General features: G+C 42.3%; 2 protein-coding genes across 4 annotated transcripts; both read left to right on the forward strand.

The window, feature by feature from the left end:
* The first annotated feature begins 125 nt into the window (after positions 1-125).
* Positions 126-11646, forward strand: washc5 (WASH complex subunit 5). Of its 2 annotated transcripts, none has more exons than XM_048261565.1 (29): positions 126-210; positions 564-853; positions 1082-1227; positions 1340-1424; positions 1556-1656; positions 2053-2245; positions 2757-2909; positions 3121-3234; positions 3353-3524; positions 3841-3968; positions 4155-4284; positions 4635-4747; positions 4915-5081; positions 5254-5329; positions 5731-5841; positions 6595-6735; positions 7517-7597; positions 7741-7842; positions 8205-8384; positions 8677-8801; positions 8940-9102; positions 9433-9535; positions 9627-9706; positions 9871-9974; positions 10137-10266; positions 10517-10613; positions 10830-10983; positions 11094-11181; positions 11351-11646. In XM_048261565.1, exons 2-29 carry the CDS (start codon positions 668-670, stop codon positions 11405-11407), a joined length of 3480 nt encoding a protein of 1159 aa, XP_048117522.1. In that variant the 5' UTR covers positions 126-210; positions 564-667; the 3' UTR covers positions 11408-11646. The 2 variants fall into 2 exon arrangements, with proteins under 2 accessions (XP_048117522.1, XP_048117523.1); XM_048261566.1 differs by having other exon boundaries at positions 192-233.
* A 50-nt stretch (positions 11647-11696) lies between these two features.
* nsmce2 (NSE2 (MMS21) homolog, SMC5-SMC6 complex SUMO ligase) lies at positions 11697-16350 on the forward strand. 2 transcript variants are annotated; one of them, XM_048261595.1, is made up of 7 exons: positions 11697-11764; positions 12103-12242; positions 12343-12455; positions 12923-13073; positions 14876-14964; positions 15573-15679; positions 16116-16350. In XM_048261595.1, the coding sequence occupies exons 2-7, from the start codon at positions 12125-12127 to the stop codon at positions 16225-16227; spliced, it is 690 nt and encodes a 229-aa protein (XP_048117552.1). In that variant the 5' UTR covers positions 11697-11764; positions 12103-12124; the 3' UTR covers positions 16228-16350. The 2 variants fall into 2 exon arrangements, with proteins under 2 accessions (XP_048117552.1, XP_048117553.1); XM_048261596.1 differs by having other exon boundaries at positions 11746-11764; positions 12085-12242.
* The last annotated feature ends 3251 nt before the right edge of the window (positions 16351-19601 follow it).

The raw sequence follows: 19601 nt of genomic DNA on the forward strand, positions 1-19601 counted from the left end.
TTTTGACTATAACATAAAATTTGTTTTACAATAATTCCCAAATCACAGGGCATAATGTTTTGCTTACCCGAGAACCCATCTATAAACTTTTACTTTTATTTTGAAGCGATGTTGATGGTGAAAGCGGCGGGTCCCTATTGGTTGTCAGTCGAGATCATCTGATTGCTTTGGTCATGTGATTGTAAACAGGAATTGAAAGGGCCTTTAGAGGTAAGGGAGAAAAATGTCTTGCTGTACGTATAATATTGTTAATTTTAGACGATACCCATTACATTGGAACATACAGTGTTTTTATGTAGTTGTTTTCACCATAAATGCACCCGATGGTCGTGCTACCCCAAATAGTTCTGATTTATACTGAACTTGCTATGAATAAGATGCTATATGTGTTGGCTATGTATAGCGATGCAATGAATGGTTGCTGCTCGCTTCTGTCTGTCTGTATGCATGTCACGTGTATGTAGAGCATTTCATTCAGTTGTAGCTGGACAATAAAGACAATCCAAACTGTAGGTCTGTGCATTACATTTCATCCGCAGTTTCCTCTGTTTCCTCCTCCATAGTCTAGCTGATGTTCACTTGCTCCTGCCAAGAGAGTACTTCTGGCGAGCGTCGTCTCATGACTTGAAGAGCGGAGGCGGTGTCTGGCTGAATTGAGCTCGCCGTCATGGTGGACTTTCTGGCGGAGAATAACTTGTGCGGTCAGGCCATCCTTAGGATTGTGTCCAGGGGAAATGCCATCATCGCCGAGCTGCTCCGCCTCTCCGAGTTTATCCCAGTGGTCTTCAGACTAAAGGACAAAAGTGATCAACAGAAATATGGAGACATCATATGCGACTTCAGCTACTTCAAGGTAGTAACAGCATGTTAAGCCCATCCTATTTTACTAGTCTCCACCATATTGTATAAGCATGTGTAAGCTTAAAGCTTTATAAAAGTCTACAAGACTGTAGGCTACATACCCCTTTTACCAGATTGTGACCCTCCTAAATCTGATGATATTTTGCATTGCCCCACAAAATGGATTTTGTAGCCAGGTATGTCATAGCCAGGTAATTAACCACATACATTTCCTTCACAGGGGCCGGAGTATTATGAGGGGAAACTAGAAGCAAAACCAGAACTTCAAGACCTAGATGAAGAATTTAGGGAAAACAACATTGAAATTCTGTCACGGTTTTACCTGGCATTTGAAAGTGTCCATAAGTATGTTGTGGACCTGATAAGGTAAATGATTTAGGATATCGATTCATTTTAAATAAGTACAGTCAAATAACACACGTATGTCAGAGTAAAAATGTTGTGTCAGTTCATGACCTTTTGCCATATTGTTTTGAAGATACCTAGATGACCTTAACGAAGGAGTATACATTCAGCAGACCTTGGAGACCGTACTCCTGAATGAAGATGGAAAACAGCTCCTGGTAAAAAAAAATAAATACAAAAAAGATTGTCATCATTCTAAATTATTTGATCTCCAAAAGCAACAGTCTTCTCTTGTCTGGTCTGGTAGCGAATGGTCAGTTATGCACTTTGTGTCTGGTTTCTCTCACAGTGTGAGGCCTTGTATCTGTATGGAGTGATGCTTCTGGTCATTGATCAGAAGATCGAGGGAGAGGTCAGGGAGAGGATGTTGGTGTCCTATTACAGATACAGGTGAGAGCGTGATCAGCAAAGATTCTAGAACAGAGCTCCGCTCTAGAATCTTTGGTGATCAGTGCAGTGATTCTATCCCCTTCTGGCCATGACTGAACAAAACATAGTTAACTATGGTGGTGTGAGAATTAAAAAATGTAGCACATCCAATTCAAGGCAGGGAATCAGGTAAAACGCAAAATCTGACACATTACTAATCACTAAAAATATTTTATAGTGATTGTGAGAATTATATATTATAAAAATATAGTTATAGTGAGAATTAAAGTTTCAAGCCGTAGCGCACATAATATTTTCCTGAAAGTTTAGTAATAACTTCAGATTCCTATTTAAGCCATTTTTACACTTGAGAGACACCAGTGCTGCATGCTGATCTCCTAACGTGTTTGTCCCCAGTGCTGCCCGATCCTCTGCGGACTCCAACCTGGACGACATCTGCAAGCTGCTGCGCAGCACGGGAGCCTCCAGCCAACCGGGGTCCAAGCGGCCCGCTAACTACCCAGAGAGCTACTTCCAGAGGGTCCCCATCAGCCCCACCTTCATCAGCATGGTCATCGGGAGGCTGCGCTCAGATGACATCTACAACCAGGTAGGTGGAGAGAGGGCGGGGGGGGGGGTAGGAGAATTGAAAGGATCTTTAATTGCCTGCTTAGAAACCCCAGTGAAATGCTCACGAAGGCTGCTCTGTTGGTGGTGCTGTTGTTTTTGAGCAGGAAGGTTGCTTTGTTGGTGATTTTTGTTTTTTGTTGCTTTGGTTCTTTGGTTGGGCATTCACGCTAGTGGCAGTGTATGTGGTATCATGAAAGGAGGGCTGTTACGGATCCTGGGTACAACATGTGGCGCGTTTGCGACTGCCGTCAGCCAATTGTGCATTGTCTTTGTCATTGTCGTTTATGCTTTTGTTTGGCCAGCAGAACCTCAACTATTTCACTTTCTTAGATGATCTGTGATTTGTTTCAACCCTTATCCATTAACAAACTCAAATGTGGTCTCTCCTTAATCGTTCCATTTTTCTACTGTTTTGTTGACAGCGGTTTTGTTTCATGTGTGCCTGTTGTTTATTGATGTGTTGCGTTGTTGTTGTTGTTGTTGTTTTTCAGGTGTCTGCTTACCCACTTCCTGAGCATCGCAGCACAGCTCTTGCCAATCAGGCAGCCATGCTGTACGTCTGCTTATACTTCACTCCCAGCATCCTCCACACACAGCAGGCCAAAATGAGAGAGATTGTGGACAAATACTTCCCTGACAACTGGGTAAGCGATTAGTGTTGTTGCAATGAGTTCAATTTCAATGAATTAAATGGAAACATTTATTTTATTTTTAATATTATTATATAAGCCCAATTTCTGATAACGTCTTTCTGAAAAAAACAGTCTTGGTTACAAAGTGATTTGTTTACCTAATTTACATAAATGTTCATTGTGAAGATGAATACACTGATACTCATGAGTGTAACCATTGCAGGTCATTAGCATATACATGGGCATCACTGTGAACTTAATAGAGGCATGGGAGCCCTACAAAGCTGCCAAAACTGCCCTGAACTACACGTTGGACACCGCTAATATCAGAGAACAGGTAGAGTGACCGCTGACTGACTCTTTTCTCTCTCTCATTCAATGTCCTTCTTAAGCTTTCTGTCTCACTCCAGCTTTGTCACACTGATGCATGATCTTGGTGAAACACTTCCTCATAGGCAAGCCGCTATGCTGCTAGCATGGACAGTCTGAAGCCTCACGTCCAGCAGCTGCTGAAAGAGGGCTTCCTCAGAGAAGAGATTGTCCTGGACAATATCCCCAAGCTGCTCAACTGCCTGCGCGACTGCAATGTTGCCATTCGCTGGCTAATGCTCCATACGGCTGAATCAGGTGTGGTTTCAGATCAGGTGTTTGGCTACACCCAAACAACGGCTAGAGCTGCTAGGCAGCTACAGTGCTACACTCTGGGGTATGTTCATGAGCCCCCATGTTCATGCCTCCAAAGTGTAGCACTGTAGCTGCCTGGCGGCTCTAGCTGTTGGCTGTTGCAACTCGAGCTAGGTAGGACCAGTTGTTTTCATTTTTTTTTTGTACCAACAGTACTCGGTAACCTCGAGAAACAGAGGACTATGTGAAAAATTGCTGGAATTCTCTTTTAAGTTGTGTGTGAAGCATTTGTACTAATTTTCTGCCCTCTGCTTTTTAGCCTATGACCCAAATAACAAAAGGCTGCGTCAGATCAAAGAGCAGGTCATCAACGACTCCAAGTACAGCTCCAAGATTCTCTTCCAGTTGCTGCTGGACACTGCCCAGTTTGAGTTCATTCTGAAGGAGGTAACATTTTAGATTTTGGGAGAATATTGGGATGCACAGGCTTGCTACAGATTAGTAGTTCGGCATTGGACTGCTCATCATGAGTTGTAAATCTAATTCGAGAATCCTCCTAATATGAGAGTGACTTTGTTAAACCACTTAATGCTGTGAGCCGAGACATAATGGCTTCTTCGTCATCTCCTCCAGATGTTCAAGCAGATGCTGACAGAGAAGCAGCTGAAGTGGGAGAGCTACAAGCGTGAGGGCTCTGAGAGGATGACCGAGCTCGCCGAGGTCTTCTCTGGGGTCAAGCCTCTCACAAGGGTGGAAAAGAACGGTATCCATCATCATCCTCAACCTTAGTGTTTTGGCCTTTTGTGGCTTCAAGTTCAAGTCCAATTTATTATTTGTCCCAGATGGGCAATTTGTATTGCAGCAAGCATAAAAACATGCAACATGAGATGTACAGTATACAGAGATATACATATATAAACACCACAAACAACTGTTTGACAAGGTGTTCCTTGTATTCTTTATAAGAAGTAATGTTGCATTTTATACTAGCTATCCTCTTTTGTCTTCTACTAATTTCAACAGAGTGCGTTTTTTGTGTTTCACACACTGTTGTAAAATTGATTCTGTCTCTGTTATTGGTTCTGACCATGATGACCCTCCATATGTCTATAGAGAATCTACAGGCCTGGTTCAGAGAGATCTCCAAACAGATTGAGTCTCTCAATTATGAAGACTCCACAGCTGCTGGAAGGAAGACTGTGCAGCTCATTCAGGCTTTAGTGGAGGTTAGGATTTATTTGTATTATTATTATATTATGTTAGGGATTATCACTAACATGCAATGGATCAGCTCATTTAAGCAATTCATTGCACCCCTTAAAATAAAAACTAGGTAAGTGTCATAACAAGTGACTTGTGAAGACGACACCTGTTGTACCTGCCATATCCACAGGTGCAAGAGTTCCATCAGCTGGAGTCGAACCTGCAGGTATGCCAGTTCCTGGCTGACACACGCAAGTTCTTGCACCAGATGATTCGCACCATCAACATCAAGGAGGAAGTGCTGATCACCATGCAGATCGTGGGAGATCTGTCATACGCCTGGCAGCTAATAGACAGGTAAGCTAGTCCCTCATCATTTCAGGTTACACATCTATGAATGTGTTATCTATTTAACAAATCATTATTGCTTTGTAGGACTGTAATGTCCTTATACATGTTTAGCCCTTTCTTAGATTCAGTGTGGACTAATGTTAAGAATGGCTGTTTCTTTTTTTTAAATGTCAAACAGCTTCACATCCATCATGCAAGAGAGCATCAGAGCGAGCCCAGCAATGGTGACCAAACTCCGTGCCACTTTCCTCAAGGTGAACCTCTTCATCTATTGTTCTTTTTTCCAAGTTTGTTTTGTTTGTGAGTGGGTGGTGGGGGGGCAGGACACTGAAGAGAGTGAGTGGGACACTGGACACTGAAGAGAGTGAGTGGGAGAGAGAGATGGGGTGGGATTGGGAAATTACCTGGATAGGACTAAAACCCAGGTCCCCATGGGAACTTGGACACAAATGTGGTATGGATGCTGTCACCACTTGCACCACAGCGCCCCCTATATTCTGCTTTTCTTGATGAGATTAATGACATTGACTTCTAATGTGACCACACAACCATATACAGTGTTGTGCGTCTTTCTCCAACTGTTTTGGTTTGTTTACACATGTCCCATTGTTGGTGTGCATGAGAAACTGACGGGCCTCTGTTTCTGTGTGAGCAGCTGGCCTCTGCACTGGACCTGCCACTGCTGCGTATCAACCAGGCCAACAGCCCAGATCTACTCAGCGTGTCCCAGTTCTACTCTGGGGAGCTGGTGGCCTACGTCCGAAAGGTAAGAGTGTGGAACGTTTGGGGTTCCTCATACAGAGGGCAATCAGAATGGCTGGTATTTAACACCAGAGGTGCGTTCAGATTTGCAAAGATACTTTTGTGTTTGCCTTGAGTTCTCCGCAAACCTTTGGAAAACACAAACAGTTTGAGGACGTAGTTCTCTGTGAACATATAGTTGAGCTGGATGACGGATTACCATTTAAATTGAATGTTTTCCCTAAATTGTTCAAACATACTGTAACTTTTAAGAGAAAACATATTCGCCACATACTGTAAGTTCACCTATGTTTGCACATTTGAACACACCACAGGGTGGCATAGAATCCAGCACCACTGCACTATTGTTTCACTGTAACTCAACAGTGATACATTTTACTAAATGGAATTGGTATTTACTGTGGAATTGTGTTTACGGTCACGTCGAAAAACAGTTGTTTCTCCGCGCTTCTGTAGTTAACTATCTGGTGCGTCAACGGGAGAGGACTAATTGTAACGAGAGAGAGGAGTTTACCGGAGCACCTTATGTTGGCACTTTAAAATAAAATCTAAAAAGTTTATATGTCTGTGTTGCTCCGGTAAACTCTCTCTCGCTGTGTTTACTGGGTCACTTTGTGAATGTAAATAACTTGCAGTGTTCTACAGTGAACTGATTGCAAAGGGATACCAAGTGTGTCTCTCCACTTTTTTTTTTTTCTTTCCTGAGATTTTTGTTCTGAATGTATGTGTGACTGTTTTATGAACCATCTTCCTTCAGGTTCTGCAGATTATTCCGGAAAGCATGTTCACATCCCTGGCCAAAATCATCAAACTGCAGATCCATGACATCATGGAGGTCCCCACGCGTCTGGATAAGGACAAGCTGAAGGACTATGCCCAGCTTGGGGCCCGTTACGAGGTGAGGAACAGAGTGGACATCCTGAACAACCAATTGTTTCCTCCTGAGAATATTGGACTTCAGCTGAGAGCTGAGATCAGCACTGGATAAGCTTTTTCCTAGTGTTAATTAAGGGAGGGGGTATCACAGAGTACCTCACAATACAATACTTTCATGATGTATTGTCCACAATAATGATACTTGAAACGTAGCAAGAATATTATTTATGTTACATTACAATATCTGTGTAACTGAAGAAGAAAAAATGCTTCATTCCAAGCGTAACACAGTGTATACTGTAGACTCCTCGGACTGTCAGCCATTATCCCCCTGTGAGTGTCTTCTTTTTCGTCATGCAGTAGCCAAATCAGTGGAGAAATCCACATTAAACAAGTGATACTATACGATACGATCTCTAGCAATATATCACGATCACCTGCCGATACGATATTCATATATCAATATGCTGTCTCCCCCTCAAGTATTAATGGGTGGTAATGAGACTGAACACTTCACATGCATTTAGTTTGGTGATCTCAACAGAACTGACTTTTTTTCTGACCCTGTCGAAATGGTCTTCAGCAAGGCCCTGAACCTTAAACTGCTCCCAAAATGCAGGTTGGCACCTTGCATGGCAGCCTCCATCGTGTGTGTGTGTGTGTGTGTGTGTGTGTGTGTGTGTGTGTGTGTGTGTGTGTGTGACGTGGTGAATGCGGGACGTGAAATTGTAAAGCTCTTTGAGAGCTCGGAAGAATGGGAAAGCACTGTATAAATGAAGTCCATTTACCCTTCACCTCCACAGGTTGCCAAACTCACCCATGCCATATCTGTATTCACTGAGGGCATTTTGATGATGAAGACGACGCTGGTTGGCATCATCAAGGTAAACGATCATGAAAAAAAAAAAAACATGTTAACATTTGTATGGTCATAGTTATAATGATTTTTCTTTTTTTTAATAGAAATACCATTCCAGTTGTGCGTTTCCACTGCTGCAGTCTGTGAGACATTTTTGTCTTTCTCCAGGTCGATCCCAAGCAGCTTCTGGAGGATGGAATCAGGAAGGAGCTTGTGAGGCGTGTGGCTTACTCGCTCCACAAAGGCCTTATCTTCAACCCTAAGGCCAAGGTTAACATCTAATTCCCTCTCTGCCCCTTGAAGTGTTTCTTTCTTTGATGTGTTATCTCTCACTAAATGTGTCACTTTCCATAAGCTGACACAAGATGGAGTATTTTTGAGACAGCAGCACAATGAAGATTGTTGCTTCCAATAACTGGATTGTCCATGAAAAGCCAACCGATTATTCATTGTTACCTATTAATTAATATCATAAATCGAGTTGTACTCTAGGCCTACTCCAAGAGGGGAAGTTGCTGTACTCTAGGCCTACTCCAAGAGGGGAAGTTGCTGTACTCTAGGCCTACTCCAAGAGGGGAAGTTTCACTTGAAATTCATGCCCATGTTTGCATTTCTCTCTCATTCCCCAACAGCCCAGTGAACTGATGCCCAAGCTAAAGGAGATGGCTGCCACCATGGATGGGTTCTACCGCTCGTTTGAGTACATCCAGGACTACGTCAGCATCTACGGCCTGAAGATCTGGCAGGAGGAGGTGTCCCGAATCATCAACTACAACGTAGAGCAGGAGTGCAACAGCTTCCTGAGGACCAAGGTTGGACTAGACTCAGATAGTAGATTTCATTTATTTGTCTATAAGTCTTTATGTATATTTGCATACATCAAAACCAAAATGCTGTTTGTCCCTGCGCAAATGGTTACTAAAAACAATAAAACCACTCAACTCTGTTTCATTACAAGAGTGCATTTATGTTGTTAGCACTGATGCTGCTGCTGATGTTGATATTGTATTCGTTGCTATGAAAAATAAAGAATGAATGAATGGATAAAGAAGTGATGGAATGGCAGACATTTTTGTGACGTGCTTATGTTTGCCTCACTCTCAGATCCAAGACTGGCAGAGTGTGTATCAGTCAACACACATCCCGATTCCCAAGTATCCCCCCATGGACGAGTCTGCCACCTTCATCGGACGTCTCTGCAGGGAGATCCTCCGCATAACTGACCCTAAGTATGCTAAGCTCTAGCCTGTTAGAATAGCAAGAAGAGCTTTGGATCCATGCTTACTTTTTCTGTTTAACTATGTTCAAATTTCGCCAGTAGAGGGTGATTGCTTTTAGTTAGTTTTGGAATCGTTTGTGTCTTCTAGAGTGACCTGTTACATTGACCAGTTGAACACGTGGTATGACCTGAAAACTCACCAAGAGGTGACCAACAACAGACTGTTCTCTGAGATTCAAGACACCCTGGGGACTTTCGGTCTGAACGGCCTCGATCGGCTCCTCTGCTTCATGATCGTGAAGGAGCTACAGGTAAATCCTCCATCTTTTTCCTTTTTACCTCCTTTCTTTTTACATCCTTTCTTTTTACATTCTTTCTTTTTACATTCTTTCTTTTTACATTCTTTCTTTTTACATCCTTTCTTTTTACATTCTTTGTTACTCAAAGAATATCACAGAATGGTAAACTAATTCAATTATTTACTTTATTGTTTATCATAATACCACAACTCCATATCTGAAGGTTTTTTTAATGAAAATAAGGAACAGGCTGTCAGTTTGCTGTGTTTAATGTGTCAGGGCAGCTTCGATACCACTTAATATCAAACGCCTCACTTTGACCTAACATTCTTTTGACATTAGAATTTCCTGACGGTGCTTCAAAAGACTATCCTCAGGGACAAAGTGGTGACTGATGTGTTCAAAGCCCTGCTGAGTGCCGTTAACCCTGTCAAAGGCATTGTGGGTAGGTGCAGAAATACCTAAGTTACAGCACCCGCTGTCATATTTATTGGTGTTGTTTTCTTTCATGATTATTGATGTTTGTTTCCTCTTAGCCAACGCCACCAAAGTGTACCCCAATGCAATGGCTAAGACTCAGAAGATCTGGCCGGCATATTTGGAATCGATAATGAAGGTATTACAAACAGTGAAGCTATAACAACTCTTAGTTAAATAAGTGAGAGTCAGACAAACGAAAGAAAATGAAGAGTTTTGAAGACTTTAATATAAGTTTATTACAGACCAAACAGAAATACTATGACTGGATGTAATATGTCATGTAATTGTGTTCTTATTCAGGTGGGGCAGATGCAGATTCTGAGGCGGCAGATTGCAAACGAGCTGAACTACTCTTGCAAGTTTGACTCAAAGCATCTTGCCGCTGCTCTGGAAAACCTCAACAAGTACGTCACAGGTTACCTGCCCCTCTTTCTGCACCTGTCTTTGGCAATTTGTCTGTTGATGGTCAAACAAGTTATCTTTTTTATGTATTAATACCAATAGGTTATTCTATGTCCTGAGAGTGTGTGAATATTATTTCACTATTTATCATCCACTTACTGTAGAGCTCTTTTGGCCGATATTGAGGCCCACTACCAGGACCCGTCTTTGCCTTACCCTAAGGAGGACAACACGCTTCTGTACGAGATCACTGCTTACCTGGAGGCTGCAGGGATTCACAATCCTCTCAACAAAGTTAGTCTTTCATCCAGCTTCTTTGATATTACATTACATTATCACATTAAATTACATTATATGGTTAAGTTAAGGTAGACAATTTATCTTGGAGTACTCTCTAGGACATCATATTTAGATTGGACAATACACAGCTTAAAATGTCAAACTAATGCTGATATGAATAAGCCACCTATTCTTTTTGATACAGTACTTTCTATATGAATGTACTATATGAATGCATGTAATGAAATTTGTTGACCATCCTCAGATCTACATCACAACGAAGCGCTTGCCCTACTTCCCCATTGTGAACTTTCTATTCCTCATCGCTCAGCTCCCCAAACTGCAGTACAACAAAAACCAAGGTCTGGTCATCTCACAAGAATATACACAATAGCATCCTGACTCAAATAACCAAAGTTAAATAAAAAAAAAAAAAACATTCAGATTCTGTATGCATAATGAGCTCAAATTGATCCTTACCTTTTTTATAAAGGTAAGCTCGAATCTGAACATGAATGTATATTGAATATATGTTAAATGAATGGCAGAAATAACACATCTGCATGTTCTTTGTGCAGGAATGACTTGCAAGAAGGCGGCAGATGCTGTGGACTGGCCCCCACTGGTTCTTGGGTTGGTCACACTTCTGAAGCAGTTCCACTCCAGATACACAGAGCAGTTCCTGGCCCTGATTGGCCAATTTATCCGCTCCATCATGGAGCAGTGCACTAGGTACAGTATTGCCTGCTATTTACACACACACACACACACACACACACACATAAGAAAGACCGACATTGTATGAACATGCCACAGTTCTGACAACTGATGTGAATTTACAGCCAGAAGATTCCTGACATGCCTTCAGATGTAGTGAGTGCGCTGATGTTTCTGGAAGACTATGTTCGCTTCTCAAAATTGCCTCGCAAGGTGAGACGCTTGGCATTGCACTGTTTTATTGTGTGTTGAGTGCAACAGTAGAGAGCATGAAAATGAACAGAAATGTTGGGTTAGTAATGGGAAAATGTATATATTTTTGTAAACGGTTGTTTTGGTAAAAAAAAGTGTATGATCTTAACTGTGTTTTATCATTTTGCAGGTGGCTGAAGCGCATGTTCCAAGCTTCATTTTTGACGAATTCCGGACTGTGATGTGATTTCTATGTTAGGCCTACTACTATGTTGCCTTCATGGCAGCAGAATTTATGTCATTTCATTCAGTTAAGGATACAAATCCTGTTTTCACATTTTGCCTTTTCAATGTCTTAAAGCACTAATGAAATCATGTATTGTTAGACCCTTTTTTGTTTGTTTGTTTTTTTAACAAATAGCATTTCCATTGGAAATACTGTGTTGCCATTAAATTATAAATGCCAACTATTTTAAATAAATCATATTGTACAAAAAAGTCTGTCATTTGAACGTATCTTGTTGGAGCGAGAGTATTACTTTTATTTTGAAACATTGTCAAACAACACGGAAGATAAGTAGGCTGTAAGGCGGCAGTTGCACAGGTATTCAACATTTCAAAACAATTGACATTCATTTATATTCTCTACCTTTCTTAAACTCTTGACTTGATGCATCAAAAAAACTCTAACACGGAGGCATAGGGCAGTTGCTGTAAGGTATTATCAGAGAATTACGGGCTGTGGTATGACTGCATGCACTGACAACATTAACGTTAGTTTAACCAGCTAGCGTGCGGTAGCTAACATTATCCTACCTCAACGCTACAAATGGGAAGGAACAGCTTGTCTATTCAAAATATTAAATGCTAAGGAGTAATTGAGACTAGCAGCACACTTTATCTATCAGTCGTTTTGCAAAACAGATAAATCCGTAATCACAGCAGGTAAACTACGTAGGCCGACATGACCTCGCTCAGTGCAGTGAACTCGACGCTGGCGAGTCTGAAAACATGTCAAACAGACATTGGCACTGGCATGGATATGGTGACAGAGGTCGCCTTGGATCTAATCGAGTCGGAAGGTAAGGGAGGCTTCAAATTAACCCACAATAACTTCTCTCAGGATCTGTTCAAATTCGCCTCTGAGGTGTTTCAGCCAAGTGTCGGTGCTCTTTCACTCAGGCAATGTCAATAGCCCAAATTTGAAGAAACTCGAAGAGATGATGCTGGAGTGTGCCAAACTTGATCGAGAGATAAACTGTTTCGTAGAAGCAGTTGATACAATGACTGCACAGGTATGTGTGGTTTCTGTTTTACAGTGATCATAATTAGAGATAAAGATTACTCGCGTTGGAATTGGCAAAAACTGGACTGTAGTTGTTGGTGGCGCACTCACTCGCCTACTGTCCTGCGCCACTGTCCTGTGCCGCTTACCTATTCCAGGCCTAACCCTAACTCTTAGCTTAACCCATGGAACAGCTGGCAAGATTTGTGGGTCAATAGGCGAGTGGCATGGGACAATGGCGTAGGACAGTAGGCGAGTATCACGCACCACAAACAACAGTACATTACATTTTTTGCTCCAACTGCTGAGGGTTTCACCCTACGCTTTTAGTTAGCCTATGTGTGGTTGGTTTTGTTGATGCATGTAGACAGTGAGATGGGAGTATACAAAGTAAAAGATTACTCAAAATCTTTTATTCAACCCATGCTGTCGCTGTGCCTTTGTCCTGTCTGCCTCCACCTCTCTCTGGACCTTTAGGCACGACAGAATCCAGAGGCCCTGGCTCTTCTGAGCAACTCTGTGAAGACTGAATTTGCCAGGTTAAAGCAAGGGGCATCTGACTCAGAGCTAAGTCAACATGCCAAGGTGATTGCTTTCAAGGACAGCATTCAGAACTCAATGCCAGAGGGTAAGTTCACTGCACTGGGAAAGAATAGGAGAGAACGTCCCACAGGAGCAATCAATGTAATAATTAAAGGAAGGGTGTGTGTGTGTGTGTGTGTGTTATTGCCAGTATTCACCACAGCTTAGTGAGGATGTAGGATTTATATTGTCAAACTAGTCCATTATTCCATGTACAGGTCGCCACCTTGACAGTGCGCCCACAAAGTTGGCAGGGATTGTCTGAACTGAAGCATGTTTCTGTTAAAGCAGGCAACGCTGTCATTTCTACTTTAACTGGGTTGTCTGCAGCCCTAAAAACAGTTTGGGCTTACAGCATTGTTTCCAAGATATTTTGTAGTTTGAACTAGCAGCTAACTTGTCATTGTATGAGTGACAGCCACAGAGTGTAACCAGAACCCTTCACATTGACATGTCAGCTCATTGATTAAGTGTAATATCTCAAACAGGATCATATTTAAAAGCTGTTCTGCGTATGCAAACCCAAACATGCATGATTTTTGCATAATTTCCATTTTCAAAGATCATTCATTACATAGTGATATTAAAAACACTAGTTATTAATTACTTTTCCAGTGGTGTTATTTTTGACTAGTTGTAACTAATTTCCATTGTAGGTGGGAAAATGTACCAGTACTCAGGGAAAAAAGAACATGGCTATTGATTATTATTTCCATGTCAGTGGAAGCATGTAGTTCTCTATGGAAACAGCCAGTCGTAGATGAATATTAACTTTATGGAAACAGCCAGTCGTAGATGAATATTAACTTTCACTTGTGCCTGAGGAGCCCCCATATTTATTCCATGGGAGCAGTTGCTGGCAGTTAGACACGTAAGGCATGCTTGATCAGTGGGACCGGAGATGTTGGTGTCATGCATGGCTTTCAGATGGTTGGCTTCCATCTGCTGCTGTTGTCTGCCCATTCATCTGAATCAGCCGCAGTGTTGTTGCCCCAGCACAGCAGCACACAGACATCTGTCAAGGCGCTCTCATCCATGCTTCTCATCGGGGGAGGGCTTCCTGTCCGGACATCTGAAAGGGACTTGGGGAGAATTAGTCTGTGAAAATGTGAAAGACTCTCAGCAATGTCAAGATTTTTCCTCTCCTGCACAAGCGATGAGTCTGTCTTCTCTCGTCTGAAACTCTATTATCTGAGTCTAGTTGCTCACTGGCCTGATTGCAGTCTTGACACCTAGTCCTAGCTAACGTCCAAGCCAAAAAAAAAAGACTGATGGATTGTAACAGAGAGGCTACACAGGGTCTGCAACAGAGGCGCTCCATTCGCGTAGCGCAATAATAGTTTTAGAAAACTGGTCTAATTTCTTAAAACGTGCCACTATCACGTCTGGTGTAGCCATTTCCATTGATTATAGTGGAAGCTTATTGTTGCAGCAGACACTATGCTAACGGAGAACTTTAGTTACGTGCCCAGTCGTTACAGTACGTGCCATAGCCTCCCTTTAATATAAGACATAAGTATATAAGTATATATGCTCTTTTGATCCCGTGAGGGACATTTGGTCTCTGCATTTATCCCAATCCGTGAATTAGTGAAACCCACTCAGCACACAGTGAACACAGTGAGGTGAAGCACACACTAATCCTGGCGCAATGAGCCTGCAACAACAGCGGCGCTCGGGGAGCAGTGAGGGGTTAAGTGCCTTGCTCAGGGGCACTTCAGCCGTGCCTACTGGTCGGGGTTCGAACCGGCAACCCTCCGGTAACTAACCAGTAGGCCACGGCTGCCCCGTACATAATACATAGTATGCCTATTCATAGCATTCCTCTGTGTGTATGTTTGTTTGTAGCTAGCCAGCCGGAGACAGAAGCTGAGGACTTGGATGAGGATATCGCGCTCACTCAGAGCCAGTTCAACTTCACCTGTCCTCTCACACAGGTGACTCATCAACACTCTCCTCCCATAAACCACCCAGTGGAGCACCACTACAATAATGCATATACCGTGCATTGCATTTATGCATAATACTTAAGAGCTGAAAGATTAATCGAAATCGCAATTTGAACTAGTGCAAATCGTGCAGCTAGCAACTCTGACCCAATAGTCTGGACAGGTAATGTCACATATGTTTTTTATGTCTTTGTGTGACAGTCATGCTCATCAATCAGAGGTACAGTGATCCACATGTTAACTAATCAGATGTGGCCAAGCTATATTTGGAAGTAATTCATATGTTTTAGTTTTCATCTTTGGATTAGTAGATGGAGCAGTTCATATTTCAATGTTGTCTTAATATGTAATCAAATCACAATATCTGTCAGAAAAATCGCAATTCGATATTTTCCCCAAATCATTCGGCCCTAATTATAATCCTCAGTTGATAATGGCAGAAGTGCACTCCTTCCCTTATATTGGTAACTGTTGTAACGTTATTTTAAATAGTCATTTTTGTTTGTTTTATGAGTTCAGATTGATGCTGACATGCTGTGTCAGTAACCGCAGGAGTGTCTTGTGTTGTGACGCCTGTTGTAACTCTCATGCCCCAGGTTGAAATGGTGAACCCAGTAAGGAACAAGAAGTGCCAGCACTACTATGACCAAGAAGCAGTCTTGAGTATGATCAAAACCAAGCAGAAGAGCAGCAAAAAGTTCAGGTTAGTCTGCACCTCCGGCTGACTCACAACTGTGGGGATATTCCTCACTAACCCCACTCTGTGCTGCTTGATTAGGTAACTTACTGTAAGTGTCCAGTAGTATCCGATGCCTTTATACATTTATTAATGGCCGATCGTTAAGATCATAGCCTGATATGGAAGTGTAGGAGAGACTGTGTTTGCATTTGACAGTGGTAGTGTAGTGACTAAGAAGCTGGGTTGGCATGCAGTAGCTAAAAAAGTTGTGGGTTCAATTTAGCAAGGCACCTAACCCCAAGTTGCTCTGGGGAGACTTGCCGTTGTTATAATTAACATATATAACATATATATATATAACATAACATCATATGTCAAACCATGCACTTTGGTTAAAAGTATCAGCCAAATGAACAAGTGTAAGTTTAAGAAGTGATCTGCTCTTCCTCTTGTCCAACAGGTGTCCTGTAGTTGGCTGCGACAACAAGGATGTGAAGCCCTCGGATCTGGTCCTGGACCCTATCATGAAGCGGAGGATTCAGAACCACAAGAGGCAAAATGCAAAGAAATAATTTCTCTCTCTCTCCCTTGGTTCAGTTGTTTGGGTTTTGTAATAATATAGATTAATTGTATTGTTTTCTTGCTGAAAGTTGGTTATTGCACACATCATTTTTGTAATAAATATTTTTAACACATTTACAGTATAACAACATATGGTATCTTATCTGTTGCTTCCTCAATGTAAGTGAAAGATATTACCTGAAGCTGAATCAATTTGAGTATGTAGTCACACAGTAAAATATCATTTTCACCTATAGGTAACCTTATATCAGCCTCATAGACTGTAAGGAAAACGTTTTGTTGTGGATACTGCATTTCCGAGACAAGATGAAGAGAAGGACCCAGTTAGAAAAAAGCGGAGGCTATGTGTTCCCTGGACCTGGACTCTTTCTCTGCCTTGAGAGCACTGTGTTACATCTGATCTAAAGTAAAGCATGCATGTGGGAAGAGAGATGTGTACACTCAGTGGGCAGCTGTGGCCTACTGGTTAGCACTTCGGACCTGTAACCGGAGGTGCCCTTGAGCAAGGCACCTAACCCTCACTGCTCCCCGAGCGCCGCTGTTGATGCAGTCAGCTCACTGCGCCGGGATTAGTGTGTGCTTCACCTCACTGTGTGTACACTGTGTGCTGTGTGTGTTTCACTAATTCACGGATTGGGATAAATGCAGAGACCAAATTTCCCTCACGGGATCAAAAGAGTATATATACTATACTTAGTATACTATACTTATACTATACTTATATACACTCTCTCCATACTCGTGGGTAGGATTTAGGATGGTAGGATAAGGTTTCAGGCATGTGATCTGATGTCAGGGTTGCTTTAAAGGTGCCATGTGTAATGTCCGCCAAAAAATCAATTCATACTCCACATTCCATAAAAGATGGGGGCAGTATACCTCCAGAAAGTGAGTTGGTCTACCCTACAGTAACAACCAAGACACGTGTATTGCAGTTTGGCTGGTGGTTATGTTGCCCGCATACCACCTCCCATGGCCGAAACTGGTATTATGACACCTGTCGGGCTGTGGCTAGTAATTTAGCATGCTAATTCAGGTTGATATCTCTGCAGCTCTATACCTTGTCATTTTTTAAATGACATCATCGCCCTAATTTCTTCTCATTCTTTTGATGTGTGTAGCTCATTTTTTGGATATTTTTACCTCAATTCTTACACATGGCACCTTTAAGGACTAGCAGCTATGGGCTCTAGCATTACTAGCTTACTTGAAGTCGGCAAACCAGTTTCCGGTTCGTTGCAGCAAGCACCTGAAGAGGAGTGCTTCAGTTGTGCCAAAACGTGTGCTCGGCGAAAATCCTCCCCACTGCACGTAGGCTGCACAAAACGTGGAAGCTAAAATCGCTTTTATATCGACTTGAAGCCGAGCAGAACGGCACACAGCAGTGCTCCTTAGAGCCGCCCACGGACATTAAGACTGCATTGTTTTGATAAAACTAAAGCACCCATTTTCAGGTGCTTGTTGACAGCCATGTCAACAAACAGGAAACTGATTTGCCGACTTCAAGTAAACTAGTGTGCACAGAGCCCATAGGCTACATTAGGCCTGTCACAATAACTATAACACAATATTGTTTCAGAAAATATTCCGATAAACAATATCACCGTCAAGGGCTAATTTTACCGTAACCGCACAATAATGCAACTACAAGTAAGTATAAGTATATATACTCTTTTTATCCCGTGAGGGAAATTTGGTCTCTGCATTTATCTCAATCCATGAATTAGTGGAACACACTCAGCACACAGTGAGCTGAAGCACACACTAATCCCAGCGCAGTGAGCTGCCTGCAACAACATCGGCGCTCGGGGAGCAGTGAGGGGTTAGGTACCTTGCTCAAGGGCACTTCAGCCGTGCCTACTGGTTGGGGTTCGAACCGGCAACCCTCCAGTTACAAGTCCGAAGCACTAACCAGTAGGCCACGGCTGCCCCAAGGCCTCTCTCCTCCAGCTGCTGTTTTCTGCTCCTTGGGATTGCTGTGATTACTGTGGTCGAGTGATAGAACTTGCACTGCTGAGAGACGTATCGGCAACAGCAAAAAGAAAATCATTTTGAGACACACGACATGCACAACTGTTCAACCACAAGATGGGCTTTAAGGTTAGGTTAGATGTTGTTGCTATATTGTAGAACATCTCTTTAGAAACACGTCTACAGAAATAGGATGAAGACCAATGACTCTTATGTAAACACAATGGTATTGAGGTCTGCAAAATTATTGTCAATATGTTCATGTATTCTACAACGTGTACAACATAATTCGACAGGCATACTACTATACACTTGACTCAACTGTTCATAAATGTAGAACATCAGAGAGATGTAAACCCACAATAGTTTATCTCTGTGAGGAAAGCAGGACTTTCCATGTAGGCTATACTTAAATATTATCATGCTGCACATTTTATATGAGGAGATACATTGAATGCATGCACTGAATAAGTCTTGCATGAAAGGAATGAATGAACAACAAACCTGTTTTTTGAGGATACTCTACTCTGTATGCACAACAGTTGACCACAAGAGGGTAGTCTTCCAATTCATAGCTTGGGCAACATCTAAAAAATATATACAATAAATACTTTTTTATTCACAAATGTATGTGAAGCTGTCATAAAAATGCAGCTTGTCATAAAAACCTCTCTGAATGATCCACTCCGCATGCATACAATAACTGCCAATGAACTTAATGCCACTGCCAGCATTTTGGGTTGTAGTCCTAAAACAACAATATTGATCATTTGAGATTGAATATCATTATGCACGTGATGCTGTGAGTGACTTGGAACCATATGGAGGGTCCCTTTCGTCTTTCGAAAGCTTTTAATACTCGCACGGAAGCGGCATTTATCACGCACCAGCTCAACAGCCTGCTGAAATTGTTCCCGTCAGGGTGTCTCTCTTCATCAGCCCTCATCATGTTTTATGATAATGTGTTTTCGGGGGTGGGAAAGCCCAACAGGGTTTCATATCTCACTCCTTACTGGAACACAAAGGGACGGGAAGTTCTTCTCTGACTCTGATGACTAAAATACGCCACCAGCATCACAAGTCATTCTCAGCTGGCCAGATGGTTTTCTTTCACAAATGTGTGAATGACGTGATCAGATTGGGTCGTTCGATTTGCATCGAGTTGGTAGGAGACGTGCGGATTTTGGGGGTGATCACGTGGCGCGGAGACAATTTTTGCCTGACTGGACAACAACGCGTCACGGCCGTAAATTTAACTGGAGCTGAGTTGCTGATGAATTACGTCCAAACCAGTCAGTGAATCATGCTCAGTCAGAAGCCCAAGGCCAGCACTCCCAAAATATTATGGAAATGTCGACAGACTTCCTCTGAAACATCACTTTCATCTAGATGG

Source organism: Alosa alosa, chromosome 13 (genome assembly GCF_017589495.1).
Source record: "Alosa alosa isolate M-15738 ecotype Scorff River chromosome 13, AALO_Geno_1.1, whole genome shotgun sequence".
Lineage (NCBI taxonomy): Eukaryota > Metazoa > Chordata > Actinopteri > Clupeiformes > Clupeidae > Alosa > Alosa alosa.

Bases quoted from the DNA above. Each gene is read 5' to 3' on its own strand.
- nsmce2 (XM_048261595.1), top strand. From the start codon at position 12,125: ATGACCTCGCTCAGTGCAGTGAACTCGACGCTGGCGAGTCTGAAAACA. The intron at 13,074-14,875 runs GTAAGTTCACTG...GTTTGTTTGTAG, and splicing joins TCAGAACTCAATGCCAGAGG to CTAGCCAGCCGGAGACAGAA. The intron at 15,680-16,115 runs GTTAGTCTGCAC...CTTGTCCAACAG, and splicing joins AAGAGCAGCAAAAAGTTCAG to GTGTCCTGTAGTTGGCTGCG.
- washc5 (XM_048261565.1), top strand. From the start codon at position 668: ATGGTGGACTTTCTGGCGGAGAATAACTTGTGCGGTCAGGCCATCCTT. The intron at 1,425-1,555 runs GTAAAAAAAAAT...TTTCTCTCACAG, and splicing joins AAGATGGAAAACAGCTCCTG to TGTGAGGCCTTGTATCTGTA. The intron at 9,536-9,626 runs GTAGGTGCAGAA...GTTTCCTCTTAG, and splicing joins CCCTGTCAAAGGCATTGTGG to CCAACGCCACCAAAGTGTAC.